The sequence below is a fragment of the Seriola lalandi genome, unplaced genomic scaffold (genome assembly GCF_002814215.2).
Source record: "Seriola lalandi dorsalis isolate HSWRI2012SDOR001 ecotype SW California unplaced genomic scaffold, Sedor1 jcf7180002054352, whole genome shotgun sequence".
Classification (NCBI taxonomy): Eukaryota; Metazoa; Chordata; class Actinopteri; order Carangiformes; family Carangidae; genus Seriola; species Seriola lalandi.
Window position 1 is genome coordinate 481,628 of NW_019524905.1, and position 17,784 is coordinate 499,411.

Consider the following 17,784-nt stretch of genomic DNA (forward strand, 5'->3'; position numbering starts at 1 on the left):
ATCCTCCTCATCTTCTTTCATCGTCTCCTCTTCTTCCCAATTCTGAGGAGGACAAAAAAAACAAAAAAAAAAAACACTCAGAGTTCAACTCAACACTACTGATCTCCTGGTTCTTCCATCTCTTCTGGCGTTATTCTTGCCGACTTCTTCTACATTTGAGCAGACACGTTCATACTTACATCAGAGTCGTCATCAGGAAGACCTTCATCACCAGAAGCCTCATCTTCATCTGATGATTCTGTAAGAGGCAAATTAAGAAAAACAAGCCATCAGCTGATGCTGCTAAATTTTTCATTACATCAATAGCTGCACAAACCCAGTTGCATTCAGTCAGCCACCTTCCATCTGCTGTAAACACAGTGACTGTGGACTCTGATACAGATTTTACTGACCAGTGCATTATTGTATGTCATAACTGTAAATATGTTTATATGCTGCAGAACAGGAAAATGAGCCAGAACGTATTATCAGGAATATAAAGACTAAGAATTACATTATGAAAAATGATGACAAAAATACATGAGGCACGATAATTTAAGGCCATTTTACCAATAATGCATGCTGAGTAACATAATAGGCCTGCACACATTTCCAGTAAAAGTGCAAAGTAGAGGAAATAGGTCAACTTGAGAGTCTGTGACCATTATTACTACGTGTACCCATCAGCTGAGTGAGTGAAATCAGTTCAAGTCAGGGGCAAATTGTTTTTAGAAGTGCTGCTGCATGTTGTGAAAAAACAGCTGTGACATAACAAATTGACAAAATGTACAATTTTGAAACTGGCAGCCTTATTATCTGCATCTCCCCTGGGTGCCTGCTGTACATTTATACAGGCCCAAATCTAATCCTATCATCTGACAGCCATTTCTGCAGCTACTCTAATTACACCCACTCATGCTACAGAATTATTAATTAATGTTTAATTAATGTTACCCATAAAGGCAACTACAAGTAGAGAGTGCGAAAATTGTCTGCAACCAAGAGATCAATTAATGAAACCCAACTCCGAAGCCTGTTGACACAACCTGACCAAACTGATTCACTAACTAGACTGACAACTCTGAAGCTGACTGTCAGATTCCCATGTTGGACCCATAATAAGCCCAGCTCACAGCAGCATCAACACAGGCCTGTAACAACCTCCTGCCCATCAGCTTCCTTTATCAGCTTTTATTTTTTACGAACCCTCACATCCTTAACCACTGACAGGGGTGCTGGAAGTTAAGGCGCAGCTTAATTATTTCATGAAAGCCAATTTTCTACGTGGTTCAATAAAGCGTTTTCTACAGTACGGTAATGAGAAATGAGAGTGAACAGAGTGGGGCCTTGTTGTTCCGCTCAAAGGGGAGGATCTGAATGCTGCCGGTCAGGTTGCCAGGCAACAGGAGTCATGTTTGCGTGCAGTGCATCGCCAAGAGTGGCTGCATGATGGCCAAAGTTGCCTTCATGAAACGTGACCGATTCAGTGCCCATCTTCATGTAAATAAAAACGAGTTAAAGTAAACTGACAAGATAATGAATGCAAGTCAAAATAATGAGAAACAATATTCTGGCGGGGCAGAGATTTCAACAGAGCATCAGTGTGACATGTTGCATGACAACATGTGTAGGGAGTCACTACAGTGATCGTGCCCCTGAAATTTGCAGCTGATGAGTTAGAGGCTGAAACCGGATAATTTTAATCCCATCAGCTGCCGCTCACACTGCCCACCACCACTGACTCATCAGTGGTACTCAGACACACCAAGGTTAGGATGAAACACATGTGATTTGAAGGTCTTAAGGAAGTGATGTCACCAAAGGAAGAAGATTTTAAAGAACAAGGACAAGAAAAACTTGTCAATATGTTTAACATGTTGTTTGAATAACTCAGTGCAAGGGAAAACAGTGCTGAACATAAAGGAGGATACTACAAGAACACTTACCCTCTTCATACACCAGTTTAGCTGTGTGGTCAACATCTGTAACCGAGTTACTGCTGTCACTTGTTGCCACCTAGTGGTAAAGAGGAGGACAAACAGATCAAATGAAGTGTTGGTTCAGGAGATTTTTCAGTTTTTAATCCACCAGTTGCTCGTTAATTTAAATTCATCTTCACATAAAAAAGAGCCTGTGATATAAAACTGAGCAATGTTTAGATTTACAGAAAGGACATCACCTTGAAATCTCACAACAGTCATCAAATGTTGGACTTTTAAGATCACTAGGAAGGAACAGCTAACATTTAGCTGCCTGCATGTTTTTCATGTTTTCATCAGCCCAGTGCTCAAGGCCCACAGGTCCTCTCCTGTCCTGCACACCTGATCCAATTAGGGGCAGTGTGTTTACATGTTACCCTTTATTGGATTAGGTTGGTAAATTAAAAAGTGGAGCAAAAACTGATGTGCTGTCTCATCATTGGTGCAAATAAATGGCTATTCCTTTATTTTAGACTGACATCACATTCATTCAGCTCTGAAATGATTCTTAAACTGCGTTGGGGCAATTTAGGTCTCAGTCTGAATTGTGTGGATGTCACTCACTCACTCTCTCTTACACACACACACACACACAAACACACAAACAGACGAGACAAGGAAGCAATACAAGCAGAGTGATCGCTGACTATCTTCTCCTCAAGGTTGGGAGTATCAACTTTGCATTTTTTGAACTGATAATGGTCCTTGTAGGAGGTGTGCCCGAGGACTGACTTGGAAAGCACAAGTTAAAACTCAAGGTTAAAAATATATGGGGGAAAAAAAAAAAAAACTAAGTCGACTTACAAATTTATTCAATTTTCCCAAAGTTAAATTAAAATGAACCTTGTGCAGTCAGTCAAGAATAAGTCCAAACGTACCATTAACAGTTTGTGTAAACCATTTGTTATTCAACACATTTCCTGCAGCAGCAGATTTGCACAAAACGAATCACTGCACAACTAATACTGAACTAAATGTCTTAATTATGATCTTACAAAGACTTTGGTTTTGTTACTCTAATCTCCCCCACCTTTTGCAGTCTCAACACATTTCACAGCAGAAACAAATGCTGAGTAACACTGTATTTTCAGGGTGCTGCTGGGCTCTACAGCATCATCCCTACTGTCAAATTCATACGTCCAACTCTTATTCATACGAAAACACACACGTCATAGATGCTGTGCATATTTTCTTTACATGATGACACCCACCTGTGTCATCAGGAGATACAGTTTCCCATGCAGCTTAGTTAGCTTGTGGAACATCTTCACTCTGCTCTCAATCATGTGATAAAGCACTCCCAGCTGGGTAACCAGGTCTGGCAGCTGTTGGAAACACAGATGGATCAATTGAAGGTAAAAGCATTTCAGCAGCACAAAAACACACAAACAAGACAGCATCTGATGATAAAGAAAACCTCTGCCATGGCCTCATCCACCCAGTTTACCTCTGCTTTCATGTAGTGTACACACCCAGTGAGTCAGACTTCACTGGACAGTCAAGGCTACATCCACACTGCTCCGTTTTAGTTTTAAAACATGTCTATTTTGCTATGTTTTCACCTGCCGTCCACACCACTAGAGTTTTCAAGCATTTAAAATGGAGACTTTCAGAGATGGAGCTGCTGAACCTGTTTTAGTTTGAAAACTCCAGGCTTTAGTTGTAGTCTGGACAGGCAATAGCAGACTTTTGGAAATTATGGTGTAGACACTCAGGGTTGCTCCCTGATTGGGTCTCATCAGCCTCAACTACTAGTGATGAATGCAACATGGATAACAAATGACAAACATTATTGACCTTGTTGTCTCTGCTAGCAGCTTTTTTTACACTACAACTGTCTGTTCATAGTATTTTCTGCAACTAATCAACTGCTGAGTAGACAATCTGCTTCCTGTTTACACCAGCTCATGCATTCTCAGTGTATGTGAATGGTCATATATGTGTGTTTTCAGGTGTGATTGCATGGATGGAAAGTGACCAAGAGCTAAAAACGGTCACCTGGACAGAGATCGTTTTCATTTTAAAACACCGTTTTAAAACAAAAAAGTATGGACGACATTTGCTACATAGATGGGGTCGCCAAAAAATTAGGTTCTCTCTTGTTAAGATCAATGACAGCAAAAGTTGTGCCTGACTTTCAAATGACATATCCCCTGTATGTCATTTGTACAAAGTAAAGGGCACACAAAAAAATCAATCATTTTCTTCACTTTGTGCAATGATTGGATATAAAGCTGCTGGTTGTGCAGATATTTCGGCTGTAGTCATACAACCGGACAGACGGTCAGAGGCAATGCTATAATCTCTGCTGTGTGGTGGAGGTAATAACTGTAGATCAAAATAAGATTAGACATGAATGTCAGCAAGTGGAGACGACATGCAAGAAGGGTGCTGTGTGTTTGTATGCTTGTGTGCGGTGCTTAGGGGTAATCACAATATATGCACTGTTTGGATCATGTAAATCTTGAGGTACAGAAGGAAGCAGAGCACAAGTCAAACAAGCAGCAACAAACTAGAGCCTGGTGGCATCATATCAGCAGCACAGACAGAATGGGATGTTGGACTCACCGATGCCAGATACGATGTGTGGTGCATGAGTACAGCTTTGAGCCACCGTACCATTAGAACTGCCCTGTAGGAAGTAACAAAGGGTACATGCTGTCAAGTGGGAAACTCGCTATTGACTGAATATACCACAAGGTTTTTATACTTCAAAGTAAGTGCAACGTAACAAATACCAGTATCTAGATCAAGTAGATTCAGTTTCTTAAGTGTACAAACACTGGAGTTAAGCTAGTTAAACGCTTAAGAGCCGCTCTATTGAGCTCTCACTTACGTAAAAGGGTGCCCTTGGAGCCTCTTTGTGATCTACAGGGGAGGAAATTAAACAAGTTAACACAACTTCACTTAGAAATCCTGGAAATGTGACAAAAGATCTAGGCTGACTGGTGTCTCAAAAACAACAACAACAAATATAGGCAGAAAATTGGCACTCACCTCTTCCACCAATGGTAAAACAGCAGAGAGGGGTAACCGAGCAACCGTTTTCTTTATTACCATCTCTTTGCGAGTCTGGAAAACTTTCTGTCAGGTACAAAGGAAAAAGAAAGTGATTAAGATTTGACAAATACAAAGATCTTCATGTTTAGACCTACATGACAAGAATGTTTAACTATAAACACTTTTGCAAGTCTGATCTTATGAAAGTTTAAACATATGAAACTTAATTTCAAAGACATTTTGGGGAATGAGTTTAAATTTTTACAACACAATCAACTGGAGTTTTGGCTGGTATTACATTTTGCTTTCAACTTTTTGAATGAAAAATGAGCAGAAACACACTTAAGACATTCACTTAGATGAAAAACCAAACTGAACTGAATGTTTTATTTCAGATCTCAGGCTCCGAGCAGAGAACTTACATTTAGGATGTTGGCGTCGTTGCTCTCCAGGCCCTGCACCAGCAGCACTGCAAAGTTGTCTGTCTGTAAAGAGGCCGTCCCTTTAGGAGCTCCCTTCTCGGTGGAGACCGTAGACAGATCAATTTCACCTAGTCGCTCCGCTATGGACATCTACAGAAGAACACCGTTATTTTAAATAAGTTTAAACAGGAATTGGCTCATTTCTGTTCACATGCTACATTTATCCATCTTCCAGGGTTGTACATTCAGCACATCACATTAAACTACTCTGAAAGCAGGAAAAGTCAAATGTCAATAAGGTTGGTGCATCATCATCATCTGAACTGATCCTACCTCTTTGGTGTCTGTGTCTTTTTTCCTCTTCTCTGATCCCTGGGAAGTTCCCTTCACTGGGGCTTGGTGGCCAGGAAGCCCTGGGACCAACACTCTGCCCTTGGCGTTGACAATCGGGGTTTTCACCTGGAACAGGAATCAAATTTCATATTTTTAACTTCAGTCATGGTTAAAGTTTGAATTCATCTGAAGTCCTCAAGTATCAGCAAATAATAAATATCTGAATACCTTCCCCACGCTGTATTTATCTTTTTTGAGTTATAGAAGAAAGACTTAAAAGAAAAATGTGATTGTTACCTTGGAAACGGTGGTTTCCATGGAAAGGGACAAGCTGGTCTGAACATCCCGGGTCAAACACACATGTCTCTCTGCTGTGTTGATCTCCTGTTAAGATGGAGAGAAGGATGGTGGTGGGTGAATCCAGAGGCTGACAAGAATACCAACGTTATTCCTCTGAAGTGACCAAAGCTGGTGAATGTGTTCAAACTGGACAATTCACCAATAAAGACAAAGACATCATGCTCTTTACTGTAGAAGGTCAACACAGAACCCCATCTAAATCTAACAGCTAACACAACTAAGATTTATCAATTGTACACCGCCATGCATTTAAAAATCACTATTTCACCACGACGCCGGTTCCCTGGGAACAGTTTTAGTAGCTGCGCACTCATCTGTCACTCACAAATATAATTTCACTATGAATCTCATTCAGAAAGAGCTCGCTTTTGCCTTGTAGCAAATGTCGTAAGCTCAGTGCTAACGATCGAACATAATGAAAGCTTATTAACATGTACAGTCTGAGGGACTTGCACATTTGCTGAAAAATTTAGAGTATTTTTTTCCTGCCCTGTAGTTTATGCAGAACAAGATACACCAGGATGACCAACTGCACTACATTAATAACCTTAGAAAGACTTTTTGAACAGTAATCCATTTTCCATGTTTTATGCTGCTGTATAAGGAGATGAATCTGTCACATCAGCTGTCCAAGCACTTCTTCACAGTGATCTAACCCACACCAGTGTTTCCCTATGTGCACACTGCTGCTGTTAATATTTCACGTTTCATTACTATTCATGACCAAATGTAACCATCACAACCTGCACTTTCTACACTGCACACAGCTGAGTGGGGCTAGTACGAAACTAAGTGGACCCTAACACGCATCCACAAACAGATGCAGTCACTGTTCAGCAGTTCAACATGTGCAGCAGCTGGACAATTCACTCGGGAGAAGTGGCATGAGGCGACGCATAGCCCTACCTACCTCTCCTAATGGAAAGTCTTTCACTTACCTAATCTTTAGCAAAGCCAGTAGAAATCCAACATTAGTATCAGAATTGAGTTAAACAAAGAAAAGGCACAGAAAAGGTTACAGTTAGAAAATGGTTCCTAGACCACACATTAACACTGTTGTGCAGCCTATTCCACCCTGTTTTTTGGAGGATAGTGCGATGGTGTAACGACTCACTGACGTCTGGAGGGAATACTACTTAACCCCATATGATGAAGGTAGGAATAAAATGATTTCAATTCAGTTGTGCACACAGAATAAAAACCGGTGATCAAAGCACTTTGGAGAAATTAAATATTAAAAATTTTAGCCTAGGCCTATTATGTCAGCAACATTTTAACTCGCTAATGACTCTAAAATGATCTCATTCATCTCAACATCATTGATGAATGTTTATAAGCAAAAACATCTATTTCAACATTCCTCAGATTATCATGACTTATTTATTTGACATGTAATGCTCATAATGTAGCAAACATATATTCACAAACAGTATTCAAAAGAATGAGACCAGTCATTTGGATGCTTATGCTTAAAAAGGTATTATTTAGTTTCTCAGAAACTGTGCGAGTATACATTTGTGTTACTACTATAACAAATCTAAGGTTGTTTTAAGCTAAAGCTGCACTGACATACAGAAATACTGGTGGGCAAAAAAAAAAAAAAAAAGTTCCTAGCATACTGCACACATGTATTCCTACAGCCTCCTGTGTACTCACCACTCTCTCCATCACAGGCTGTAGGTGGTTGCCGTAGGCCAGCAGCACAGTCCTAGTATCCGCTCTGAGGGCTGCTGCCAGCAGGGGGATCGGCACTGGGGAGTCTTTTGTGTCTGACATCTGCACCGTACACAGGGGTGACAAGGGCTTCTTACAGGGCCTGTGAAGACAGAGATTTTTATGGGTTATGATCATGGAAAGTGTACAACACTGATTAAAATGTACTTGGTTAGATTTAACTTGCAACATCAACAGGATTACTGCTACTGTGTTGGGGAGCAGGTAAAATTTCTGAGGCTAAGTGTCATCTCTTGGTAGTGCTATGTCACCTAGCAGCTATTATGGAGCAAACACACCAACTCTGATTATGAACAAATATGAAAATGACTTTCAGGCTCCAGGAGGTGCTCTGGATCTAAAAATACACTTGTTTCTAACCGTGTTATGCAAAGTTGCGCTCTAAAAAAAGTGTTTTTAAGGCTTACCCATTTAAAAAGTGCTCAAAGAGATGCAACTGTCCGTCCTTACACACCACTGCCAGCCTCACCGCCTGTGTAAAACAAAAACATTTACACACAGTCAACAGGTAATGTGAAGCAGAGCTCCACCACCTTGAGAAAATGCTTCAATCCAATGTTCTCCAACTAAACTGCTGGATGTGCAGTTACAGACACTTTTTCCGTTATTTCCACAGAATAATGGTGCCCAAATTGGGTTCAACAATGTCACCACGGTTTTTTATCCAACCAGTACCTTTTGTTCAAAGTTGCCACTTGATGCAGTTTTCCCAATGTCAAGACAGACTGCAGTTAGATGCAACAATTCAGCTCAACTACAGGCAACGTTAGACTCCCAGTATACACTACAATGTGTTTCCCCTCTCACCTCTTCCTTGCTGTTGGACGTGACAAGATCAATGTGTTGTGGCTCGTCTGTCAGTGTGAAGGACACCACTGAGTTCTTGTCCTTTCCATCTTCTCGTACTTGCCTGCAGTGACACAACTTCTCATCAGTGCAATGATAACACGATTGATAGCACGGCTGATCAAAACCAGCCAAATAACAGCAGAAAATTCCAACATGACATGTAACGACTTGACCAACCAACTCAGGATGAGCACTCACCATACACTGAGCAGTCGATCGTGTGCAGCACCAGACAGGAAATAGAGGCCATTGCTATCAGGAGGTCGCGTTGTGGCGAAACTCAGGGTCGTCACAGCTGTGGAGTGGCCTGTGAATTTCTACAGAAAAAAAAAAAAAAAAGTCAGCAACTGGTTTATAACGTTCACCGTTTCTCTGTGGTAATAGCACAGATTTGTTAGTTAGAGATTGTAACTACCAAATTCGAATGAAAACAAATGCTATTAGTTGACTTTGGTCCAATAGTAAATCTACAAATTTAAATGTTGATCGGCTGATTAAACAAGACACTTACCCTGTAAACCTCCTTGGTGTCCAAGTCCCACATCTTGATTATCTGTCCAGCTGAAAGCAGCAGTTTGCCATCGTGGCTCACACACAAACTGGTCACTGCCGCACGGTCAGCCTTCCACTTACTGTGTCAGCATGAAGAGACAATGACAGTGGTTGGTGCATGTGTTTATCCATTTGGGTGAAGGTTTATATTCTAACTGCACTTTCATCGGATTCTCTTTTCTTTTTTGACATTACTCAACAGCACCTTCAAACATACCTGCTTTATTCTCCATTACTGTCAGATCCACATTGTATTTTCTCGCTCCTGTTTTCTAATGCAGCATTTTTCATATCTAAGTGAGGTGCCTGAATTTTTACAGCTACATTCAACAGAGTACTATTTACTGTTTCACTCCACCTGAAAGCAGCAGAAACTACACAAAAAACTCACCACTCTCCAAAACCATTTCATGGACTACAAATGGGCTTTAGTGAGCTTGAAGTGAGGGCTCATGGTGACATTACAGGTAATGATTGTACTTTATTTCATTGTAGAGCTGTGTGCAGCGCATTGATTCACTCAACCCCTGCTTCTGACTTGGATGAAAATGTCTCCAATGAGCAGTGTTATTTTCCTGGAAGGACTTTCACCCACTCCTCACTGAACTATGCCACCCCTTATTTTTCTCTTCACCTCAAATGGGTTTTGAACTGATCGGAAGGATTGATTAACTTAACATATGCTTTTACTGCTAAATTTGGTGAGCGGCAGCTTGAGTTTGTTTTTTTTCCAGACGTGTTTATACCTTGGTGTGATCACATCAGATCTTTTCTGTTTGACAGATTAACAATGACGTCAGATTGCGTTACACTGTATGAATGTAAACGACATCTGCCAGTCAATCCATTCATATAAAACACTGGAACCTAATGCAGCGTTATGGATGAGTGAACTAAAGAGGAGCAGAAATAAAAAAAAAGCAGGCAGCAGTCTGAATTAATGCTGACACTGAGTGAGTGGAGAACAGATATGCTTTGGGTTAAAAAGTCCTGCTGTTGACTGAATACTGCATTTGGGCTTTAGTTGTTGGTCCACAATTGGGATGAACAGGTCTCAGAAATCCCATTCTAAAACTTTTTCCAACAACAGCTCCAGACCAACATTCCTGTCTCCACAAATATTTTACACTGATATCTGTGAATGAAGATGACAGTTCTTCATAGTGTTTTAAAGTAAAATATATTACCTTTGGGGAAAACAAGTAGAGCAACAAAGACCACGCGTTTCAGGAGTGAGTAGACCTTTTCAGGTGCATTAGGATGCGTCTGATTCAGCTCAGGAGTTGACTGACAGATCAATCACATTGTACATTGCTATGCTGTGAGTATGTAGAGCAGCATGTGCGGTACTGAGCAAAACAAACATTTTACAAGTGTAAAAATTCAATTCAAGGCAATCGGCTCGGTAAGAATTAGGTGGGAGAAAGGAAAATTCACTGCTGTCACTCAGAGTATGTATCGAGCAGGGGTTTAGCAAAGAGTAGTAAAAAGCCGTAAACATTCAACTTTTGTATGTGTCCATGAAAACTTCCAGGCTTGTCATTTAAAGCACTTTCACCAGTTACAATGACAAAAGTAACAGGCAGAAGATCAGATCAGCTGTGAGCGCGACTAAGAGTGGACTGTGTGTTTTTGTAGTTCAGCAAGAGCAACAGAGTGGAGGAATGACAATGAAATGTGAAAGAGGCATATGATGATGTGTTTCTGGTAACCCTGGTAGATCAGAAAACACGTCTTCAGTCTAAGACAGACTGAACAGAAAACATCTTTACAATTTCAGGTAGATTAAGTGGTTTAAAGTGGGATGAACTGAAAACAGACTATTTTTATATATTATTTCTCCCCGTTTGTGAGACAGTCTACAGTTTTCTCTGGATGTGATGCATTATTTCTCTTTTAAAAAATCGAATATCATCCAATTTAGATTTTAGCAGAACAATATGATTCTATGTAATAGGAGACACACCAAAATTGTGTTCCATGTTGATTTTTTTTTTTTTTAAATACACTATCCTCTCTGACAAAGTAGGCACTGACCTTCGCATCTTTCCTGTCTGCAGGTCCCACTCAATAATGTTTGTATCATCTGAACCACTGTATAAAAAACTGTCGTCAGGGTGCCACTGGACACAATTCACTCCTCCACTATGGCCTCCATCCTGCCAGAGACAGAAAATTACAGTTAGAAGCGATAAACAATTTGTTCCATTATTCAATAGTGAAGACTTTAAATGCCCACATTATGCCCACACTCTAAGTTATTTCTGAACAGTCCAGGGTTTCCCCCAGGAAAATTGTTTAGTAACTGCATATCAGAGGTGTTGATTTTCAAGGCTGTAGTTTGTTGTATTGTTGACCTTTGATTGTATTATAACATACTGTATTTCTATCCAACTTCAGCCTCAGTGATGAACATGTCTGACACTGTTTCAACAACTTTAGCTACATAAATTGAGGATATGTTTTGTATCATTAGCTCAGTTTAACAGTATGGATTGATAAAGCAAAAGATTTCTTACTCTGACAGTCAAATTCATTTGCAAATTACAAGTTCTCTACATACTACAATAAAATTCAAGGATCTATATGAAGCAATCTTTCACAGTTACCAAAAAAAAAACAGACTGATATAATGTGCTTTTCATTCCACTTCTATAAGACATGGTGTAAAATACATCACAAAACACAAATCACTGTCAAACTCACCAGAGTACAGTGCAGTGCTCCCTTTGCTGTACTGTAGATGAGCACAGTGCCCGCTGCTGTGCCCATCGCCAACAGGTCTGCCTTCTCCTCCACCTGGTCCACCTCCGATTTCCTCTTCTTCCTCCGCGGCCCTTCCTGAAACACAGCACACTGGTACTGTTAACCCTACCTACACATGATGAATTATGGCATAAATATTAGCATCCTTGGTATTCTTTGACTTAACGTTACCAATTCTAATGATAATTTAGGAATTTACTTAACAACTTGCAGGCTAATAATGTTAGTAATAAGGGGAAATATCATGGACACAATAAACTCATTCCAAACAATACTAAAATGCGTATTAATTGAATTGTTGTCATACATTATATTCATTTACCAGTGCTCAAGTAAAAATTAATTGGCACTAGACTCACTGAAGTAAAACTTTTTGAATCTCTCCAGCCCTAAGTGTCATGGTGGCACACGCTTCTGAAGCTTTGGCGAGCTAATGCTAACTTAAATAACGAGTTTATTTGCATTACTAACGGTCCAAAGACACTGGTAAATTATTGGTCTGACTGATGTACATGAGGTAGGTATTCTTTAAAATGTATTCACTCTGAAACGACAATTATAGACATTGTCCATGTTTTATACGACTACCATGTGGGACTAACATGTGCGTCTTGCGCAGCTGTTAAGAGCTAGCTAACGGCTAACGTGGCTCCCCTGCTAACCCAGTCAGTCAGCAGATGAAAAGGCCTGCATTAACGTACAGCCGAGGGTTTCGAGGTTTCTGAGCACATTAATTTGTGAATATTAACACATTTCTTGTTTTAACGCACACCCTTCTATACGAAACTCTCTCACAAACAGCTTGCTCAGGCCTCGCTAGCTCATGTAGCTAACATCAGGGAAATCCTCATCAGCCTCACGTACCTTGACTGTCCGGCATGGTCCCCAGGCTATGCAGGTACAAGTGGCACTCAAATGGGCTGAAGGCACATACTCTTGGTGAAGTGTTTTACTATCTGTGTTCCAAATGCGAAGTCTACCATCCTGGGCACACAATGCTAAGTACTGTCGTGATTTGGGTGAAAAAACGCAGGGTAGCTGCAGCGGAGAGCTGCCAGCATCAGCCGCCATTTCTGAAGCACTGCTTGCATCTGCGTGCGTGGTTTACACAAACCACGTGTGGCCGTCTGAGCACATGCGCGTTAGCGCGTCAGGAGCAACGTCAGGAGAGCGTCAGGAGCACAGAGGAGCACCACCCTCCCATTGGCTGCTGCCAGACAACAAGCAGGTTGTTTGATGCTGCCTTCAAGTCGAGGCTACCGAGTCAGAGGTTGTAAATATCACATTTACAACCGGTCGATGCATTTACGTCCTTTCGATCGAAAATAACAACAAAACAAAACAAAACAAAACAAAACAAAACAAAAGAACTGACGACGTTACCTAAGTATTCCAATTTGTTTTTATCAGTACCAATAAATAATACAATATGTGCGTATTTATCTCTGCATCACATCTCATTGGGGGAAGGCGTACTGTGGAAATAACTACGACTTTTTACAGTGAACGCAGCAACAAATAAATGAAACTTAACTGTAAATCTTATTTTGTGGGCCTGTTTTTGATGTCACCTGCATTTTAAATAACCCAAGCCACTAACTCACTGTACGTGTGGTCAATTTTCATATTTCTTGAAGTGGAAAATCAAATTTCTTCCAGAGAAACACGCCTTTATTTGAAGTTGTCCATCACCCTGAAAATCTTAGGTTGCAATTTACATTAATTCACTAAAACAGATAGTTTCATGAAGTGTATTACATTTGGTTTGCATTTGAATAATCTGAATACATTGTTCTGTGGCTCTAGTGTTACTAATAGAAAATGTAGAAGATTTTTATAATTGCCTCGATTTCCAAAAAACCTGGAGCATTACAAATGTAAAGAAAACTAAAGAAATCTTTAAATATATTTAATATTTATATAACATGGCATTGGTCAAGAAGAACACTTAATTTGCATCAATAATATATAACAAATGAACTGTTACTATTATCTTCTGTTTACATGTCGTCCTCTGCTGGTATACTTAAATTACTACACCTGTCGCTCAGTTATGACGCAGTTCACGTGTGTTTTTCAAGCATGGTGACCTTCCTGTATACGCAGCCGGGTTTAGGAGAACTGAAGACCAACGAATTATAAATTGTTAAACTTTAAATGGAGTAAGTGGAATTTCAACAAGCCGTATATTATATAGTATATAGCCGTACACTTTGAGCTCTTATTTAGCTGGTAGACATATTGTTGTTAATAATTGCAGCTGTTATTTTCTAGGTTTATTTCACTGAATGGGATCTAAGTACATCGTCTTTACTTTTGGTTTATATGTTATGCTATAATCTGAAGTAATGGCTGTGCAAATGCCCTTTGGTGGATTTCTGTTTATGCACAGACTGATGAGAACGTGCACATCCAGTCAAAGACATCTCAGACACGGAGAGATGCTAGTAAATCTCACTACAACTAGACAAGAGATAAGAACATTTTCAACTAGTTCTGTGAGGTGTAACAACAAAGAGAGAGAGGATTCAGACTCTTCACGGCTGAGCACCAAGCTGACATCCAAACAAGCACTGCTGGCCAGGAGGAGGAGACCACTGTCCCCTCTGGAGAGGATAAGTGGTCTGCTGCCCCAGGATGCCCTGAGTCCAGAGGTGATGCAGCTGAGAGAGCAGAACCAGCAGGAAGCTGAAGGAGGCACCGACACCCAGGGATCAGTCACACACCGCACACAACAGGAAAGTGGACATACTGACACACTCGCAGCAGATAAGACAACACCTAAAGGGGAGGAATCAGATAACCATCATGCATCTGATGTAGCAATGGTACCAAACACTTCAGAGAGTCGGACATCAGCCACTCTCCCAGGGGACAGCTTGATTGTGTTCGGGGAGCTGCTCATCGCTGAGTATTATAAGAAAGGACAAGTTGAGTTCAGGAAGATGTTCAAGCCTCAGAAAGGGACTCGTCTGCACAGCAGCTGGGGTTTTATCCTGCATGACAACATAGTCGGGCTGCCCGCAGGTCAGTTCCTGAAGACAAGCATGGGGCTTCCCATCCTCATACGGCGGGCCAGCCTGGAGGATTATGTGCTGTATATGAGGAGGGCGCCCGCCATCGCCTACCCAAAGGTACTTGTTTGTATCTTATGTATTTATTTCTGAGTGTTTCAGGGTTGCACTAGTCCTCTGCTGTTCTCAAAGACATTGTGTACTTTGTTTCTTTCTCTCTGCCACCCTCTTTTCCAAGGATGCAACCACCATGCTGATGATGATGGACGTCACAGAGGGAGACCGTGTGCTCGAGTCAGGCTCCGGATCAGGGGCCATGTCTTTGTTCCTGTCCAGAGCAGGTCTGCAGCCACTTTACTGTCCCTCTCTCTCTGGCTTTCTTCCATTAAGACTGAAATGGTTATATTTACTGTTTTATGAAAGAGAAACTTGTTGTTGATTAAAGGAATTATTCACAAAAAACATGCACATTGTAAAAAAACAAAAATTGTAAAACATAATTAGCTTGAACTCTACAATTTCACAGTTGTTGCTGTCGATTAAAATCTTGTTACTTTTTGTTTCCTGAAGTATTGAATAACTGGACACTGTTCATTGTAAGCGCTGTTTGGAGTTTCACAGAAAAGTAATCCATCATTCATTTATTTTATTTCCCCGATCGGTAACTAATGTCCACCAGCATCTTATCGTGCAGCAAAGTGGCGTCTGACGTCAGCTGACGTCAGCATTCACCTTCTTCCTTTTACTTCACGAGGTGTGCCATAGTGCAGCATCCGGCTCTGGTGGCCACTTACACTGTATGTAGTGCATGTTATAATGAAATATCTGAAGGTTATTGAATTGAGTATGTTTTTGTTTTTCCCAGTTGGGTCTAAGGGCAGCGTGCTGAGTGTGGAGGTCAGGGAGGACCACCTCAGGAGAGCCATGTTGAACTACAGCCGCTGGAGGACATCATGGAGTCTGCGGCGAGAGGAGGACTGGCCCGACAACGTTCAGTTTCACAACGCTGACCTCTGCACGGCTTCCTCGCTCCTCGCTGGCCAGGGATTCCATGCGGTCAGTTTCTGGTTTAAAGGTGGTACTGCACAGAACAATTCATTCATTCAGTGGTTGTACTAACAGTAATGCAGCATTACATAAACAGATTTATTAAGGTTATGGGAATTACATTTCATGACATCAGCTCATTCACCAGATGGATTATATCTGTTGCAGATTGCTCTTGACTTGACGAACCCTCACCTGGTTTTACCCACTGTGATTCCACATCTGCACCCTGGAGCTGTATGTGCTGTCTACCTCGCCAAGTGTGTATCTACTAATTCATTGTCTTTCAAAGCAGATTTAAGATGTGAGGTTAAATCAAGTTGGATACATTTTACTATAAAACCATGCAGTGGCTTCTTAGTATATGTATATATATAGTTTAAAGAAATAGTTAAACATCTTGAGAAATAAACTTTATCGTTTTCTTCCTTAGAGTTAGCTGAAAAAAATAGCACCACTCTCATATTTATGCAGTAAATATGAAGCTATAATTCATCAGCTTTAATTAGCATGAAGACGAGAAACAACAAGGTTTAATATTATTATTAAACATATTAATTGCTTCTTATGTACTATTAAGAATTCAGAATGCAGCACATACAACGTACAATCTGACTTTCACATTACGAACTTATTCAGTACATAAAGAAGTTAATATGTGATTGAACAGATCTGAACAGTATAACCTTCTATCCAGTGACACAGACGTAACTGTGTGACAGTTTATCAATACCAGTATTGCTTTAATCCACCTTCTTCCCATCTGCAGGATCTCAACTGCTCACTGACTGTCCTCCTATAACCCAGTGTAACACAGGTCGTTGACCTGCTAGAGGGCATCCGGTGTTTGGCGCTCCCTTTATTGTGTGAATGCATCATTGAGGTTCCGATCCGACACTGGTTGGTGGCCCCAGCCCGACAGAAGAACGGGCGCTACTGCACCAGGAAAGCTCCAATCCTGGAAGAAGACCACAGTGAGGAGGAGGAGGAGGAGGAGCGAACAGATCAGACTGACGAAGGTGATTTAAAGTAAATCGCAGACGTCTGAGGAATGTGATGTTTTTGAACTTTTCTTTCAGTTGAAATTGTACTAATATATTTCAGAAGATTTGGCTGCGGATGAACACCCGGCCTTTGGGGGTGTTCCCTACATTGCAAGACCTTGCCCTAAACAACTAAGCCACACAGGTCAGATGCTGCCACATTTCCTGTAGTCCCAGTGTAAAAGTTCATATTTGAAGATGATATAAATAAATGCTCATTGTCTACTTTTGCATTTTTCAGCTTTCCTGGTGAAACTGAGGAAGTTTGTTCAGTAGCTGCTCTGCCTGGAAGGAGTCCTGGACAAAAATGAATATTTGATGTTGTAATATTATCTTATTGTAAATATAATATAAAATAAAAACTGACATCACAACATCAGTTTTAGTGTATTTTAATGTGTTTTAGTGCACAAAGCAGATTATAAAAAATCTCAGAATGACTCATTTAAATTCAACCCTTTATTGGAAACTCAAGAGGCAGTGTTGGATCATTTAACAGGCACACTGGCAACATTACTAGAAAACACAACTAAAAGAATTCCAGTATGGTGAAGACATGTGAACTTAAACTTAGCCAAAATTTCAGAAACTCACCTGACAATTTCTTTTTTCATCTGTGAATAAGTGCTTCAGTAAATAAATAACCAATACATACATAAATAAATAAATAAATAAATAGCTAGCAGGAACTCAGTGCAGGTTAAAC

The 17,784-nt window shown here is 40.6% G+C and overlaps 2 protein-coding genes across 4 annotated transcripts; one reads left to right on the forward strand and one right to left on the reverse strand.

Annotated features, from left to right (window-relative positions):
- wdr43 (WD repeat domain 43) lies at positions 1-13,083 on the reverse strand (the record flags this gene model as incomplete). Its single annotated transcript, XM_023407952.2, has 18 exons — positions 12,839-13,083; positions 11,915-12,049; positions 11,246-11,367; positions 9,168-9,288; positions 8,855-8,973; positions 8,615-8,717; positions 8,215-8,279; positions 7,730-7,889; positions 6,011-6,097; positions 5,714-5,839; positions 5,381-5,530; positions 4,956-5,042; positions 4,795-4,826; positions 4,527-4,590; positions 3,170-3,283; positions 1,926-1,995; positions 180-238; positions 1-42 (listed from the first exon to the last, which is right to left on the reverse strand). Coding segments are annotated over exons 1-18 (1,863 nt in total), but the record flags the coding sequence as incomplete, so codon positions are not given.
- A 965-nt stretch (positions 13,084-14,048) lies between these two features.
- trmt61b (tRNA methyltransferase 61B) lies at positions 14,049-17,457 on the forward strand. 3 transcript variants are annotated; one of them, XM_023407956.2, is made up of 8 exons: positions 14,050-14,136; positions 14,367-15,108; positions 15,227-15,329; positions 15,854-16,044; positions 16,204-16,295; positions 16,843-17,054; positions 17,140-17,223; positions 17,320-17,457. In XM_023407956.2, the coding sequence occupies exons 1-8, from the start codon at positions 14,132-14,134 to the stop codon at positions 17,352-17,354; spliced, it is 1,464 nt and encodes a 487-aa protein (XP_023263724.1). In that variant the 5' UTR covers positions 14,050-14,131; the 3' UTR covers positions 17,355-17,457. The 3 variants fall into 3 exon arrangements, with proteins under 3 accessions (XP_023263722.1, XP_023263723.1, XP_023263724.1); XM_023407954.2 differs by having other exon boundaries at positions 14,049-15,108; XM_023407955.2 differs by having other exon boundaries at positions 14,049-15,108; positions 17,143-17,223.
- Positions 17,458-17,784: the final 327 nt, after the last annotated feature.

Bases quoted from the DNA above. Each gene is read 5' to 3' on its own strand.
- trmt61b (XM_023407954.2), top strand. From the start codon at position 14,323: ATGGCTGTGCAAATGCCCTTTGGTGGATTTCTGTTTATGCACAGACTG. The intron at 16,296-16,842 runs GTGTGTATCTAC...CCTATAACCCAG, and splicing joins TGTGCTGTCTACCTCGCCAA to TGTAACACAGGTCGTTGACC. The intron at 17,055-17,139 runs GTGATTTAAAGT...AATATATTTCAG, and splicing joins AACAGATCAGACTGACGAAG to AAGATTTGGCTGCGGATGAA.